Source organism: Somniosus microcephalus, unplaced genomic scaffold, assembly GCF_052327205.1.
Source record: "Somniosus microcephalus isolate GS21.2 unplaced genomic scaffold, FLI_Smic_1.0 unresolved_chr1, whole genome shotgun sequence".
NCBI lineage: Eukaryota > Metazoa > Chordata > Chondrichthyes > Squaliformes > Somniosidae > Somniosus > Somniosus microcephalus.
This window is the reverse complement of record NW_028225179.1, coordinates 79,083,049-79,096,303: the sequence shown is the minus strand read 5'-3', so window position 1 is coordinate 79,096,303 and position 13,255 is coordinate 79,083,049. Positions and strand designations below refer to the sequence as shown.

At 54.0% G+C, this 13,255-nt stretch overlaps 1 protein-coding gene across 1 annotated transcript in view; it reads left to right on the top strand.

The window, feature by feature from the left end:
• The window catches only part of LOC147095513 (ABC-type oligopeptide transporter ABCB9-like), a 137,629-nt gene extending 124,625 nt beyond the window's left edge, over positions 1 to 13,004 (top strand). Inside the window, exons 7-9 of the mRNA XM_085974640.1 lie at positions 4,370 to 4,529; positions 9,216 to 9,352; positions 11,493 to 13,004. Coding sequence (XP_085830766.1) covers positions 4,370 to 4,529; positions 9,216 to 9,352; positions 11,493 to 11,708 — 513 coding nt within the window. The 3' untranslated portion in view covers positions 11,709 to 13,004. The remainder of the gene's footprint in view (positions 1 to 4,369; positions 4,530 to 9,215; positions 9,353 to 11,492) is intronic.
• Positions 13,005 to 13,255: the final 251 nt, after the last annotated feature.

The following is a 13,255-nucleotide window of genomic DNA, read 5'->3' as shown; positions in this document are numbered from 1 at the left end:
ACAGAGTCAGAGTGTAATATACGCAGGGACCGTAACAGAGTGCAATATACACAGGGACAGTACCAGAGTGTAATATACACAGGGACAGTAACAGAGTGTAATATAGACAGGGACAGAGTGTAATATAGACAGGGACAGAGTGTAATATAGACAGGGACAGAGTGTAATATAGACAGGGACAGAGTGTAATATAGACAGGGACAGAGTGTAATATAGACAGGGACAGAGCGTAATCTTGACAGGGACAGAGCGTAATATAGACAGGGACAGAGTGTAATATAGACAGGGACAGAGCGTAATATAGACAGGGACAGAGCGTAATATAGACAGGGACAGAGTGTAATATACACAGGGACAGAGTGTAATATAGACAGGGACAGTGTAATATAGACAGGGACAGAGTGTAATATAGACAGGGACAGAGTGTAATATAGACAGGGACAGAGTGTAATATAGACAGGGACAGAGTGTAATATAGACAGGGACAGAGTGTAATATAGACAGGGACAGAGTGTAATATAGACAGGGACAGAGCGTAATATAGACAGGGACAGAGCGTAATATAGACAGGGACAGAGCGTAATATAGACAGGGACAGAGCGTAATATAGACAGGGACAGGGTGTAATATAGACAGGGACAGAGTGTAATATAGACAGGGACAGGGTGTAATGTAGACAGGGACAGAGTGTAATATACACAGGGACAGTAACAGAGTGTAATATACACAGGGACAGTAATGGCGTTTACAACAACAGCAACGATAACTATTTACTTAACGCCTTTAACATAGTAAAATGTCCCAAGGTGCTTCACAGGAGCGCCATCAAACAAAATTTGACACCGAGCCACATATTAGCTTGTTCAAAGTGGTAAGTTTTAAGGAGCGTCTTAAAGGAGGAGGAAGAGGCCAAGAGGTTTACGGATGGAATTCCAGAGCCTCGGGCCTTGGCACGGCCGCTAGTGGTGGAGCAATTAAAATTGGTGATGGGCAAAAGGCCAGAATTGAAGGAGCGTAGAGATCTCGGGGGGGTTGTGGGGCTGGAGGGGATTTCAGAGATAGGGAGGGTTGTGGGGCTGGAGGAGATTTCAGAGATAGGGAGGGGCAAGGCCATGGAGGGATTTGAAAACAACGAAGAGAATTAAAAAATCTAGGTGGTTGCTGGACCTGGAGCCAGTGTAGGTCAGCGAGCACAGAGGTGATGATTGAACGGGACATGGTGAGAGTTAGGATAGGGGCAGTTCAAGTTCATGGAGGGTGGAAGATGGGAGGCCGGCCGGGAGAGCATTGGAATAGTCAGGTCTAGAGGTAACAAAGGCATGGATGAGTGTTTCAGCAACAGATGAGCTAAGGCACGGGCGGAGTCGGGCGATGTTACGGAGCTGGAAGTAGGTGGTCTTGGTGATGGCACTTGGTGATAGTTGGTTGGAAGCTGATCTCAGTTGTGAACGGTCTGGTTGAGCCTCAGACAGTTGCCAGGGAGAGGGATGGAGCCGGTGGCTAGGGAACGGAGTTTGTGGCGGGAACCAAAGACAATGGCTTTGGTCTTCCCAATGTTTAGTTGGAGGAAATTTCTGTTTATCCAGAACTGGATGTTGGACAAGCAGTCTGACAGTTTAGAGACAGTGGCGGGGTCGAGAGAGGTGGTGGTGAGCTATAGCTGGGTGTTGTCAACGTTCATGTGGAACCTGACGCTATTTTTTGGATGATGTTGCTGAGGGCAACATGTAGATGAGAAATAGCAGATGGCTAAGGATAGATCCCTGGGAGCTCCAGAGATAACACTGCGGGAGCAGGAAGAGAAGCCATTGCAGGTGATTCTCTGGCAACAACTGGCTAGATAAGAATGGAACCAGGCGAGGGCAGTCCCACCCAGCTGGATGATGGAGGAGAGGCATTGGAGGAGGATGGTGTGCTCAACCATGTCAAAGGCTGCAGACAGGTCACTAGGACGGGGAGGGATAGTTTACCACGGTCACAGTCACATAGGATGTCATTTGTGACTTTGATGAAGACTGTTTCAGTGCTGTGGCAAGGGCAGAAACCTGATTGGAAGGATTCAAACCTGGAGTTCTGGGAAAGATGGGCACGGATTTGGGAGGCGACAGCACGTTTAAGGACTTGAGAGGAAAGGGTGGTTGGAGATGGGGCGGCTGTTTGCAAGGACAGAGGAGTCAAGAGTGCGTTTTTTGAGGAGGGGGTGATGAAGGCTGATTTGAAGGGGAGGGAGACAATACTCGAGGAGAGAGAACCGTTAACAATATCAGCTAACATGGGGGCCAGGAAGGGAAGTTGGGTGGTCAGCAGTTTGGTGGGAATAGGGTTGAGGGAGCAGGACGTGTGTCTTTTGGACAGGATGAGCTCGGAGAGGACATGAGGGGAGGTAGGAGAGAAACTAGAGAAAGATGCTCAGTCCTAGGTCCCTTGCTTTTGGTGCTATATATCAATGATTTAGATTTCAATGTCGGGGGTGTGATTAAGAAGTTTGCAGATGATACAAAAATTGGCCATGTGGTTGATAATGAGGAAGAAAGTTGTAGACTGCAGGAAGATATCAATGGACTGGTCAGGTGGGCAGAAAAGTGGCAAATGAATTTCAATCTGGAGAAGTGTGAAGTAATGCATTTGGGGAGGGCTAACAAGGCAAGAGAATACACACTAAATGGTAGGATACTGAGAAGTGTAGAGGAACAGAGGGACCTTGGAGTGCATGTCCACAGATCCCTGAAGGTAGCAGGACAGCTAGATAAGGTGGTTAAGAAGGCATACGGGATACTTTCCTTTATTAACCAAGGCATAGAATATAAGAGCAGGGCGGTTATGCCAGAACTGTATAAACACTAGTTAGGCCTCAGCTAAAGTACTGCATACAGTTCTGGTCACCACATTACAGGAAAGATGTGATTGCACTAGAGAGGGTACAGAGATTTACGGGAATGTTGCCAGGACTGGAAAATTTTAGTTATGAGGAAAGATTGGATAGGCTGGGGTTGTTTACTTTGGAACAGAGGAGGCCGAGGGGAAATTTAATTGAGGTGTATAAAATTATGAGGGCCTAGATAGAGTGGATAGGAAGGACCTATTTCCCTTAGCAGAGAGGTCAATAACCAGGGGGCATAGATTTAAAGTAATTGGTAGAAGGATTAGAGGGGAGTTGAGGAGAACTTTTTTCACCCAGAGGGTGGTTGGAATCTGGAACTCACTGCCTGAAAGGGTGGTAGAGGCAGGAACCCTCATTGCATTTAAGAAGTACTTGGATATGCACTTGAAGTGCCGTAACCTAGAGCTGGAAAGTGGGATTAGGCTGACTAGCTCTTTTACAGCTGACGCAGACACGATGGGCGAATGGCCTCCTTCTGTGCCATAAAGTTCTATGATTCGATGCGTGTTCAGGGTTAGGGCAGGGGGGAGCCTTAGTGGGAGTTTGGCCTGGTGAGCTAGGGGAAGGAAGGGAAGTGGCAGGGGCAGCTGAACGGATGGTCTCAATCTTAGTGACAAAGAAGTCCATGAGCTCCTCGCTGGAGGAGTGTTGTTGGAGGAGAGGGGGGCGGGGGCGGGGGAGAGGGGTTTAAGAGGATGGTTTGTAGTGGAGAAGAGAAGGCGGGGGTTATCTTTGCATTCCAGGCTGATCCTGGAATAGTGATCAGTTTTGATAGAGGAGAGCAGGACCCGATAGTGCTTTATGTGGTCCAGCCAGATCTGGCGATGGATGGCTAAGCTAGTTGTCCGCCATGTCCGTTCAAGTCTGCGTGCCTTGGACTTCAGAGAGTGGAGATGAGGGCCATACCAGGGAGAACAACCAAAGTGAAAGAGATAATGGTTTTAATGGAGCCAGGCATCAAAGGTGGAGGTAAGGGTGTGATGGAGCAGATTGGTAGCTGCAGAAATGTCATGGTGAATGGCAGGCCAAAGGCTAGATAGTTGAGAATTTGGAAGTGCCGTTGTAATAGACTTGGGGGAGAGCGGCAGCCAGAACACGCTCGCTAATATTTACCCCTCAGCCAACATCACTAAAACAGATGATCTGGTCATTATCACATTGCTGTTTATGAGAGCTTGCTGTGCACTAATTGGCTGCCATGTTTGCTGCATTACAACAGTGAGTACACTTCGAAAAGTACTTCATTGGCTGTAAAGTGCTATGGGACATCCAGAGGTCCTGTAAGGTGCTGTTCCTTTCTATTTAGCCCTTCCTCACTCCCACTCCCAGCCCAGTGTAGAACAGTTTGTGCAGGACTCACTATTCTCCCCACCCCCGGCACACTCACATTTACACACTTACAATCTCCTCCCAGGGCAGTTTCTAACCGCTCGGTGTCTGCGAGGGATTTTGAACCAAGCTGCTGTACTTTTGCTTCTCTTTCCACAGTTGGGCCTAGTGGGACAGGAACCTGTGCTGTTTGCACTCTCTGTCCAGGGCAATATTATCTACGGCCTGCAGGACTGTCCAATGACAGCTGTCACTGCAGCAGCTCAGAGAGCCAATGCCCACGGATTCATCGAGAGAATGGAGCACGGATACAACACAGGTACCGTCACAAACCACAGCACAAATCCACCGGGAGTCACCGCGACACCGGGCATGACCGTTACAAACCACAGGACAAACCCACCGGGAGTGATCACGACACCGAGAGTGACCGTCACAAACCACAGCACAAATCCACCGGGAGTCACCGCGACACCGAGAGTGACCGTCACAAACCACAGCACAAATCCACTGGGAGTGACCGCGACACCGGGCGTAACCGTCACAAACCACAGCACAAATCCACTGGGAGTGACCGCGACACCGGGCGTAACCGTCACAAACCACAGCACAAATCCACCGGGAGTGACCGCGACACCGGGCATGACAATTACAAACCACAGCACAAATCCACTGGGAGTGACCGCGACACCGGGTGTGACCGTCACAAACCACAGCACAAATCCACCGGGAGTGACCGCGACACCGGGCGTGACCGTCACAAACCACAGCACAAATCCACCGGGAGTGACCACAACAGCGGGCGTGACCGTCGCAAACCACAGCACAAATCCACCGGGAATGACCGCGACACCGGGCGTGACCATCACAAACCACAGCACAAATCCACCGGGAGTCACCGCGACACCGGGCGTGACTGTCACAAACCATAGCATAAATCCACCGGGAGTGACCACAACGGCGGGCGTGACCGTCGCAAACCACAGCACAAATCCACCGAGAGTGACCGCGACACCGGGCGTGACCGCCACAAACCACAGCACAAATCCACCGGGCATGACCGCGAAACCAGGCATGACCGTCACAAACCACAGCCCAAATCCACCGGGAGTGACCGCGACACCGGGCGTGACCGCCACAAACCACAGCACAAATCCACCGGGCATGACCGCGAAACCAGGTGTGACCGTTACAAACCACAGCACAAATCCACCGGGCATGACCATTACAAACCACAGCACATATCCACCGGGAGTGAACACGACACGGGGCGTGACCGTCACAAACCACAGCACAAATACACCAGGAGTGACCGTGACACCGGGCGTGACCGTCACAAACCACAGCACAAATACACCGGGAGTGACCGTCACAAACCACAGCACAAATCTACCAGGAGTGACCGCGACACCGGGCATGACCATTACAAACCACAGCACATATCCACCGGGAGTGACCACGACACCGGGCGTGACTGTCACAAACCACAGCACAAATCCACCGGGCGTGACCGTCACAAACCACAGCACAAATCCACCGGGCGTGACCATCACAAACCACAGCACAAATCCACCGGGAGTGACCGCGACACCGGGCGTGACCATCACAAACCACTGCGCAAATCCACCGGGAGTGACCGCGACACCGGGCGTGACTGTCACAAACCACAGCACAAATCCACCGGGAGTGACTGTGGCACCAGGAATGATCCCGGCACCAGGAGTGACCGCCATTGACCCTGGCCACGGGAGTGAGCGCCATTGACCCCGGCACCGGGTGTGACCGCCGGTGACCTCGGCACCGGGAGTGAGCACCATTGACCCTGGCACCAGGACTGAGCGCCATTGACCCTGGCACCAGGAGTAACTGCCAGTGACCCCGGCACCAGGAGTGACCGCCAGTGACCCCGGCACCGGGAGTGAGCGCCAGTGACCCTGGCACCGGGAGTGAGCGCCAGTGACCCCGGCACCGGGAGTGACTGCCAGTGACCCCGGCTCCAGGAGTAACCGCCATTGACCCTGGCCACGGGAGTGAGCGCCACTGACCCAGGCACCGGGAGTGAGCGCCAGTGACCCCGGCACCGGAAGTGACCGCCAGTGACCCCGGCACCGGGAGTGACCGCCAGTGACCCCGGCACCGGGAGTGACCGCCAGTGACCCCGGCACCGGGAGTGACCGCCAGTGACCCCGGCACCGGGAGTGACCGCCAGTGACCCCGGCACCGGGAGTGACCGCCAGTGACCCCGGCACCGGGAGTGACCGCCAGTGACCCCGGCACCGGGAGTGACCGCCAGTGACCCCGGCACCGGGAGTGACCGCCAGTGACCCCGGCACCGGGAGTGACCGCCAGTGACCCCGGCACCGGGAGTGACCGCCAGTGACCCCGGCACCGGGAGTGACCGCCAGTGACCCCGGCACTGGGAGTGACCGCCAGTGACCCCGGCCGGGAGTGACCGCCAGTGACCCCGGCACCGGGAGTGACCCCGGCACCGGGAGTGACCGCCAGTGACCCCGGCACCGGGAGTGACCGCCAGTGACCCCGGCACCGGGAGTGACCGCCAGTGACCCCGGCACCGGGAGTGACCGCCAGTGACCCCGGCACCGGGAGTGACCGCCAGTGACCCCGGCACCGGGAGTGACCGCCAGTGACCCCGGCACCGGGAGTGACCGCCAGTGACCCCGGCACCGGGAGTGACCGCCAGTGACCCCGGCACCGGGAGTGACCGCCAGTGACCCCGGCACCGGGAGTGACCGCCAGTGACCCCGGCACCGGGAGTGACCGCCAGTGACCCCGGCACCGGGAGTGACCGCCAGTGACCCCGGCACCGGGAGTGACCGCCAGTGACCCCGGCACCGGGAGTGACCGCCAGTGACCCCGGCACCGGGAGTGACCGCGGCACCGGGAGTGACCGCCAGTGACCCCGGCACCGGGAGTGAGCGTCAGTGACCCCGGCACCGGGAGTGAGCGCCAGTGACCCCGGCACCGGGAGTGACCGCCAGTGACCCCGGCACCGGGAGTGACCGCCAGTGACCCCGGCACCGGGAGTGACCGCCAGTGACCCCGGCACCGGGAGTGACCGCCAGTGACCCCGGCACCGGGAGTGACCGCCAGTGACCCCGGCACCGGGAGTGACCGCCAGTGACCCCGGCACCGGGGGTGACCGCCAGTGACCCCGGCACCGGGGGTGACCGCCAGTGACCCCGGCACCGGGGGTGACCGCCAGTGACCCCGGCACCGGGGGTGACCGCCAGTGACCCCGGCACCGGGGGTGACCGCCAGTGACCCCGGCACCGGGGGTGACCGCCAGTGACCCCGGCACCGGGGGTGACCGCCAGTGACCCCGGCACCGGGAGTGAGCGCCAGTGACCCCGGCACCGGGAATGTGCGCCAGTGACCCCGGCACCGGGAGTGTGCGCCAGTGACCCCGGCACCGGGAGTGTGCGCCAGTGACCCCGGCACCGGGAGTGTGCGCCAGTGACCCCGGCACCGGGAGTGAGCGCCAGTGACCCCGGCACCGGGAGTGAGCGCCAGTGACCCCGGCACCGGGAGTGAGCGCCACTGACTCGGAGACTGGGAATGAGCGCCAGTGATTGAGGTGATTCACGGTGGGATATTGAGGTGATTCACGGTGGGGGATTGAGGCGATTCACGGTGGTGGATTGAGGCGATTCACGGTGGGAGATTGAGGCGATTCACGGTGGGGGATTGAGGCGATTCACGGTGGGGGATTGAGGCGATTCACGGTGGTGGATTGAGGCGATTCACGGTGGGGGATTGAGGTGATTCACGGTGGGAGATTGAGGTGATTCACGGTGGGAGATTGAGGTGATTCACGGTGGGAGATTCAAGTGATTCACGGTGGGAGATTGAGGCGATTCACGGTGGGGAATTGAGGCGATTCACGGTGGGGGATTGAGTTGATTTACGGTGGGGGATTGAGGTGATTCACGGTGGGAGATTGAGTTGATTCACGGTGGGGGATTGAGGTGATTCACGGTGGGAGATTGAGGCGATTCAAGGTGGGGGATTGAGGCGATTCACGGTGGGGGATTGAGGCGATTCACGGTGGGAGATTGAGGCGATTCACGGGAGATTGAGGTGATTCACGGTGGGGGATTGAGGCGATTCACGGTGGGGGATTGAGGTGATTCACGGTGGGGGATTGAGGTGATTCACGGTGGGGGATTGAGGCGATTCACGGTGGGAGATTGAGTTGGTTCATGGTGGGGGATTGAGGCGATTCACGGTGGGGGATTGAGGCGATTCACGGTGGGGGATTGAGGAGATTCACGGTGGGGGATTGAGGAGATTCACGGTGGGGGATTGAGGCGATTCACGGTGGGGGATTGAGGCGATTCACGGTGGGGGATTGAGGCGATTCACGGTGGGGGATTGAGGCGATTCACGGTGGGGGATTGAGGCGATTCACGGTGGGAGATTGCGGCGATTCACGGTGGGAGATTGAGGTGATTCACGGTGGGAGATTGAGGCGATTCACGGTGGGAGATTGAGGCGATTAACGGTGGGGGACTGAAGTGATTCACAGTGTGGGATTGAGGCGATTCACGGTGGGGGATTGAGGCGATTAACGGTGGGGGATTGAAGTGTTAACAGTGTGGGATTGAGGCGATTCACGGTGGGGGATTGAGGTGATTCATGGTGGGAGATTGAGGCGATTCACGGGAGATTGAGGTGATTCACGGTGAGGGATTGAGGCGATTCATGGTGGGGGATTGAGGCGATTCACGGTGGGGGATTGAAGCGATTCACGGGAGATTGAGGTGATTCACGGTGAGGGATTGAGGCGATTCATGGTGGGGGATTGAGGCGATTCACGGTGGGGGATTGAGGCGATTCACGGTGGGAGATTGAGGCGATTCACGGTGGGGGATTGAGGCGATTCACGGTGGGGGATTGAAGTGATTCACAGTGTGAGATTGAGGCGATTCACGGTGGGGAATTGAGGCAATCGGGACAACGTTTAAACTGACATTCTTTTGTTCAGATGTTGGGGAGTCGGGAGGGCAGCTCTCTGCGGGACAGAAGCAGAGAATAGCCATTGCCCGAGCATTGATCCGAGAGCCACAAATACTGATCTTGGACGAGGCCACCAGTTCCCTAGATGTGGAGAGTGAGCACATGGTAAGAACATTGTAGATTAATAGGGTTTATTACTGGTATAACAGAGCTTTAACACAGTGTAATAGAGTGTAGATTAATAGGGTTTATTACCGGTATAACAGAGCTTTAACACAGTGTAATAGAGTGTAGATTAATAGGGTTTATTACTGGTATAACAGAGCTTTAACACAGTGTAATAGAGTGTAGATTAATAGGGTTTATTACTGGTATAACAGAGCTTTAACACAGTGTAATAGAGTGTCGATTAATAGGGTTCATTACCGGTATAACAGAGCTTTAACACAGTGTAATAGAGTGTAGATTAATAGGGTTTATTACCGGTATAACAGAGCTTTAACACAGTGTAATAGAGTGTAGATTAACAGGGTTTATTACTGGTATAACAGAGCTTTAACACAGTGTAATAGAGTGTAGATTAATAGGGTTTATTACTGGTATAACAGAGCTTTAACACAGTGTAATAGAGTGTAGATTAATAGGGTTTATTACTGGTATAACAGAGCTTTAACACAGTGTAATAGAGTGTAGATTAATTGGGTTTATTACTGGTATAACAGAGCTTTAACACAGTGTAATACAGTGTAGATTAATAGGGTTTATTACTGGTATAACAGAGCTTTAACACAGTGTAATAGAGTGTAGATTAATAGGGTTTATTACTGGTATAACAGAGCTTTAACACAGTGTAATAGAGTGTAGATTAATAGGGTTAATTATTGGTATAACAGAGCTTTAACACAGTGTAATAGAGTGTAGATTAGTAGGGTTTATTACCGGTATAACAGAGCTTTAACACAGTGTAATAGAGTGTAGATTAATAGGGATAATTACTGGTATAACAGAGCTTTAACACAGTGTAATAGAGTGTAGATTAATAGGGTTTATTACCGGTATAACAGAGCTTTAACACAGTGTAATAGAGTGTAGATTAATAGGGTTTATTACTGGTATAACAGAGCTTTAACACAGTGTAATAGAGTGTAGATTAATAGGGTTTATTACTGGTATAACAGAGCTTTAACACAGTGTAATAGAGTGTAGATTAATAGGGTTTATTACTGGTATAACAGAGCTTTAACACAGTGTAATAGAGTGTAGATTAATAGGGTTAATTATTGGTATAACAGAGCTTTAACACAGTGTAATAGAGTGTAGATTAGTAGGGTTTATTACCGGTATAACAGAGCTTTAACACAGTGTAATAGAGTGTAGATTAATAGGGATAATTACTGGTATAACAGAGCTTTAACACAGTGTAATAGAGTGTAGATTAATAGGGTTTATTACCGGTATAACAGAGCTTTAACACAGTGTAATAGAGTGTAGATTAATAGGGTTTATTACTGGTATAACAGAGCTTTAACACAGTGTAATAGAGTGTAGATTAATAGGGTTTATTACTGGTATAACAGAGCTATAACACAGTGTAATAGAGTGTAGATTAATAGGGTTTATTACCGGTATAACAGAGCTTTAACACAGTGTAATAGAGTGTAGATTAATAGGGTTTATTACTGGTATAACAGAGCTTTAACACAGTGTATTAGAGTGTAGATTAATAGGGTTTATTACTGGTATAACAGAGCTTTAACACAGTGTAATAGAGTGTAGATTAATAGGGTTTATTACCGGTATAACAGAGCTTTAATACAGTGTAATAGAGTGTAGATTAATAGGGTTTATTACTGGTATAACAGAGCTATAACACAGTGTAATAGAGTGTAGATTAATAGGGATAATTACTGGTATAACAGAGCTTTAACACAGTGTAATAGAGTGTAGATTAATAGGGTTTATTAGGGGTTAAGAGGAGGGGGGTGGGGAAGGGTGCAGGGGCATTGCCAGCCCCTTCACTCATATTTAACACTCTGGGGTTAATTTTACCCTAACTCGCCGGGCGGGAATCCCATGGGATTGGGTGGATTGCTGGATTTACACTCCGCCCAATATTACTCTCCTCTCTCTTCAATGGGAAGTGACGTTGAGTGGGTCTGAAACCAGCGTAACTCCCGATCGTGTCAGTTTCCCCAGGTGGGGGCGGGTGAGGTTAAAATTGTCCCCAGAAAAGAACCGAGGACGGGATCATGTTGTGCCACGCACTGATTGGCCAACTGATGAAACACTCTGCTCTTTTCCCCAGATCCAGCAAGCGTTATCGATAGGCACGGGGCAAACAATCCTGGTTATTGCCCATCGCCTGAAGACTGTGGAAAAGGCCGATAAGATCATCGTGATTGAAAATGGGAGGGTAATGGAGGTGGGGAACCATCGGCAGTTAATGCAGCAAGAAGGCTGCTACTTCCGACTGGTGCAGAGACTGTTTAATAATAACGGGGAGCAGGACAGCACCGAGTGAGGCGGGGACCGAGCACCGAGCGAGGGAGGAACTGAGCACCGAGTGAGGCGGAGGAGGGGACCGAGCACCGAGCGAGGGAGGAACTGAGCACCGAGTGAGGGAGGAACTGAGCACCGAGTGAGGCGGAGGAGGGGACCGAGCACCGAGCGAGGGAGGAACTGAGCACCAAGTGAGGCGGAGGAGGGGACCGAGCACCGAGCGAGGGAGGAACTGAGCACCGAGTGAGGCGGGGGAGGGGACCGAGCACCAAGCGAGGTGGGGGGGGCGAGCACCGAGCGGGGCGGGGGAGCGAGCACCGAGCGGGTTGGGGGGAGCGAGCACCGAGCGAGGGGTAGGGGGAGCGAGCACCGAGCAAGAGGGGTGGAGTGAGCACCGAGTGAGGTGGGGGGAGCGAGCACCGAGCGAGGCGGGGGTGGGGGAGCGAGCACCGAGCGAGGCGGGGGGGGGGAGCGAGCACCGAGCGAGGGTGGGGGGGGGAGCGAGCGCCGAGCGAGGGGGGGGGGGAGCGAGCACCGAGCGAGGGGGAGGGGGGGAGCGAGCACCGAGCGAGGGGGGGAGCGAGCACCGAGCGAGGGGGGGGCAGCGAGCACCGAGCGAGGGGGGGAGCGAGCACCGAGCGAGGGGGGGGGGGAGCGAGCACCGAGCGAGGGGGAGGGGGGGAGCGAGCACCGAGCGAGGGGGAGGGGGGGGCGAGCACCGAGCGAGGGGGAGGGGGGGGGCGAGCACCGAGCGAGGGGGGGGGGAGCGAGCACCGAGCGAGGGGCGGGGGAGCGAGCACCGAGCGAGGGGCGGGGGAGCGAGCACCGAGCGAGGGGTGGGGGGAGCGAGCACCGAGCGAGGGGTGGGGGGAGCGAGCACCGAGCGAGGGGTGGGGGGAGCGAGCACCGAGCGAGGGGTGGGGGGAGCGAGCACCGAGCGAGGGGGGTGGGGAGCGAGCACCGAGCGAGGTGGGGGGGGTGGGAGCGAGCACCGAGCGGGGGGAGGGGGGTGAGCACCGAGCGAGGGGGGCGGCAGCGAGCACCGAGCGAGGGGCGGGGGGAGCCATGCACAGAGTGCGGGGTGGGAAGACACCGGGCGGTGAGTTTTGTAGGGGTGAGGTGCGTTTGGGTGGGTGGATCAGTCTGGACCCTTCTCAGTGGGAGCTCTATGCTGTGTTTACTTTTACTGTTTTACCCTTTTGCTGTTTTGTTTAGTTCCTGTACATTTTGAGCTGTATTTCCTGTAATCACTCTCTCATCTGACACTGTAATGGTTTGTAATATTAGTAATCAGCAATTAAACTGCTTTTCAATTGAAGTATTTTGTATTTTCAATTCATTTTCTTTCATCGTTCTTGGCAAGAAAGACTTTCCATTGCTCCTCTCACAACCTCAGCATGTCCAAAGTGATTTACAGCCATTTCACACACACGGACGCTGAACAGCGCGTCACACGGTACAGATTTCACACACTGACGTTGGGTGCGGGTGTGAGCTGGGTGTGGCGGCCCGATCCGAGGGAGTGAGATGTGTGTTTCTGCTCCTGTGCCACTCTCAGTCCTGCACTGG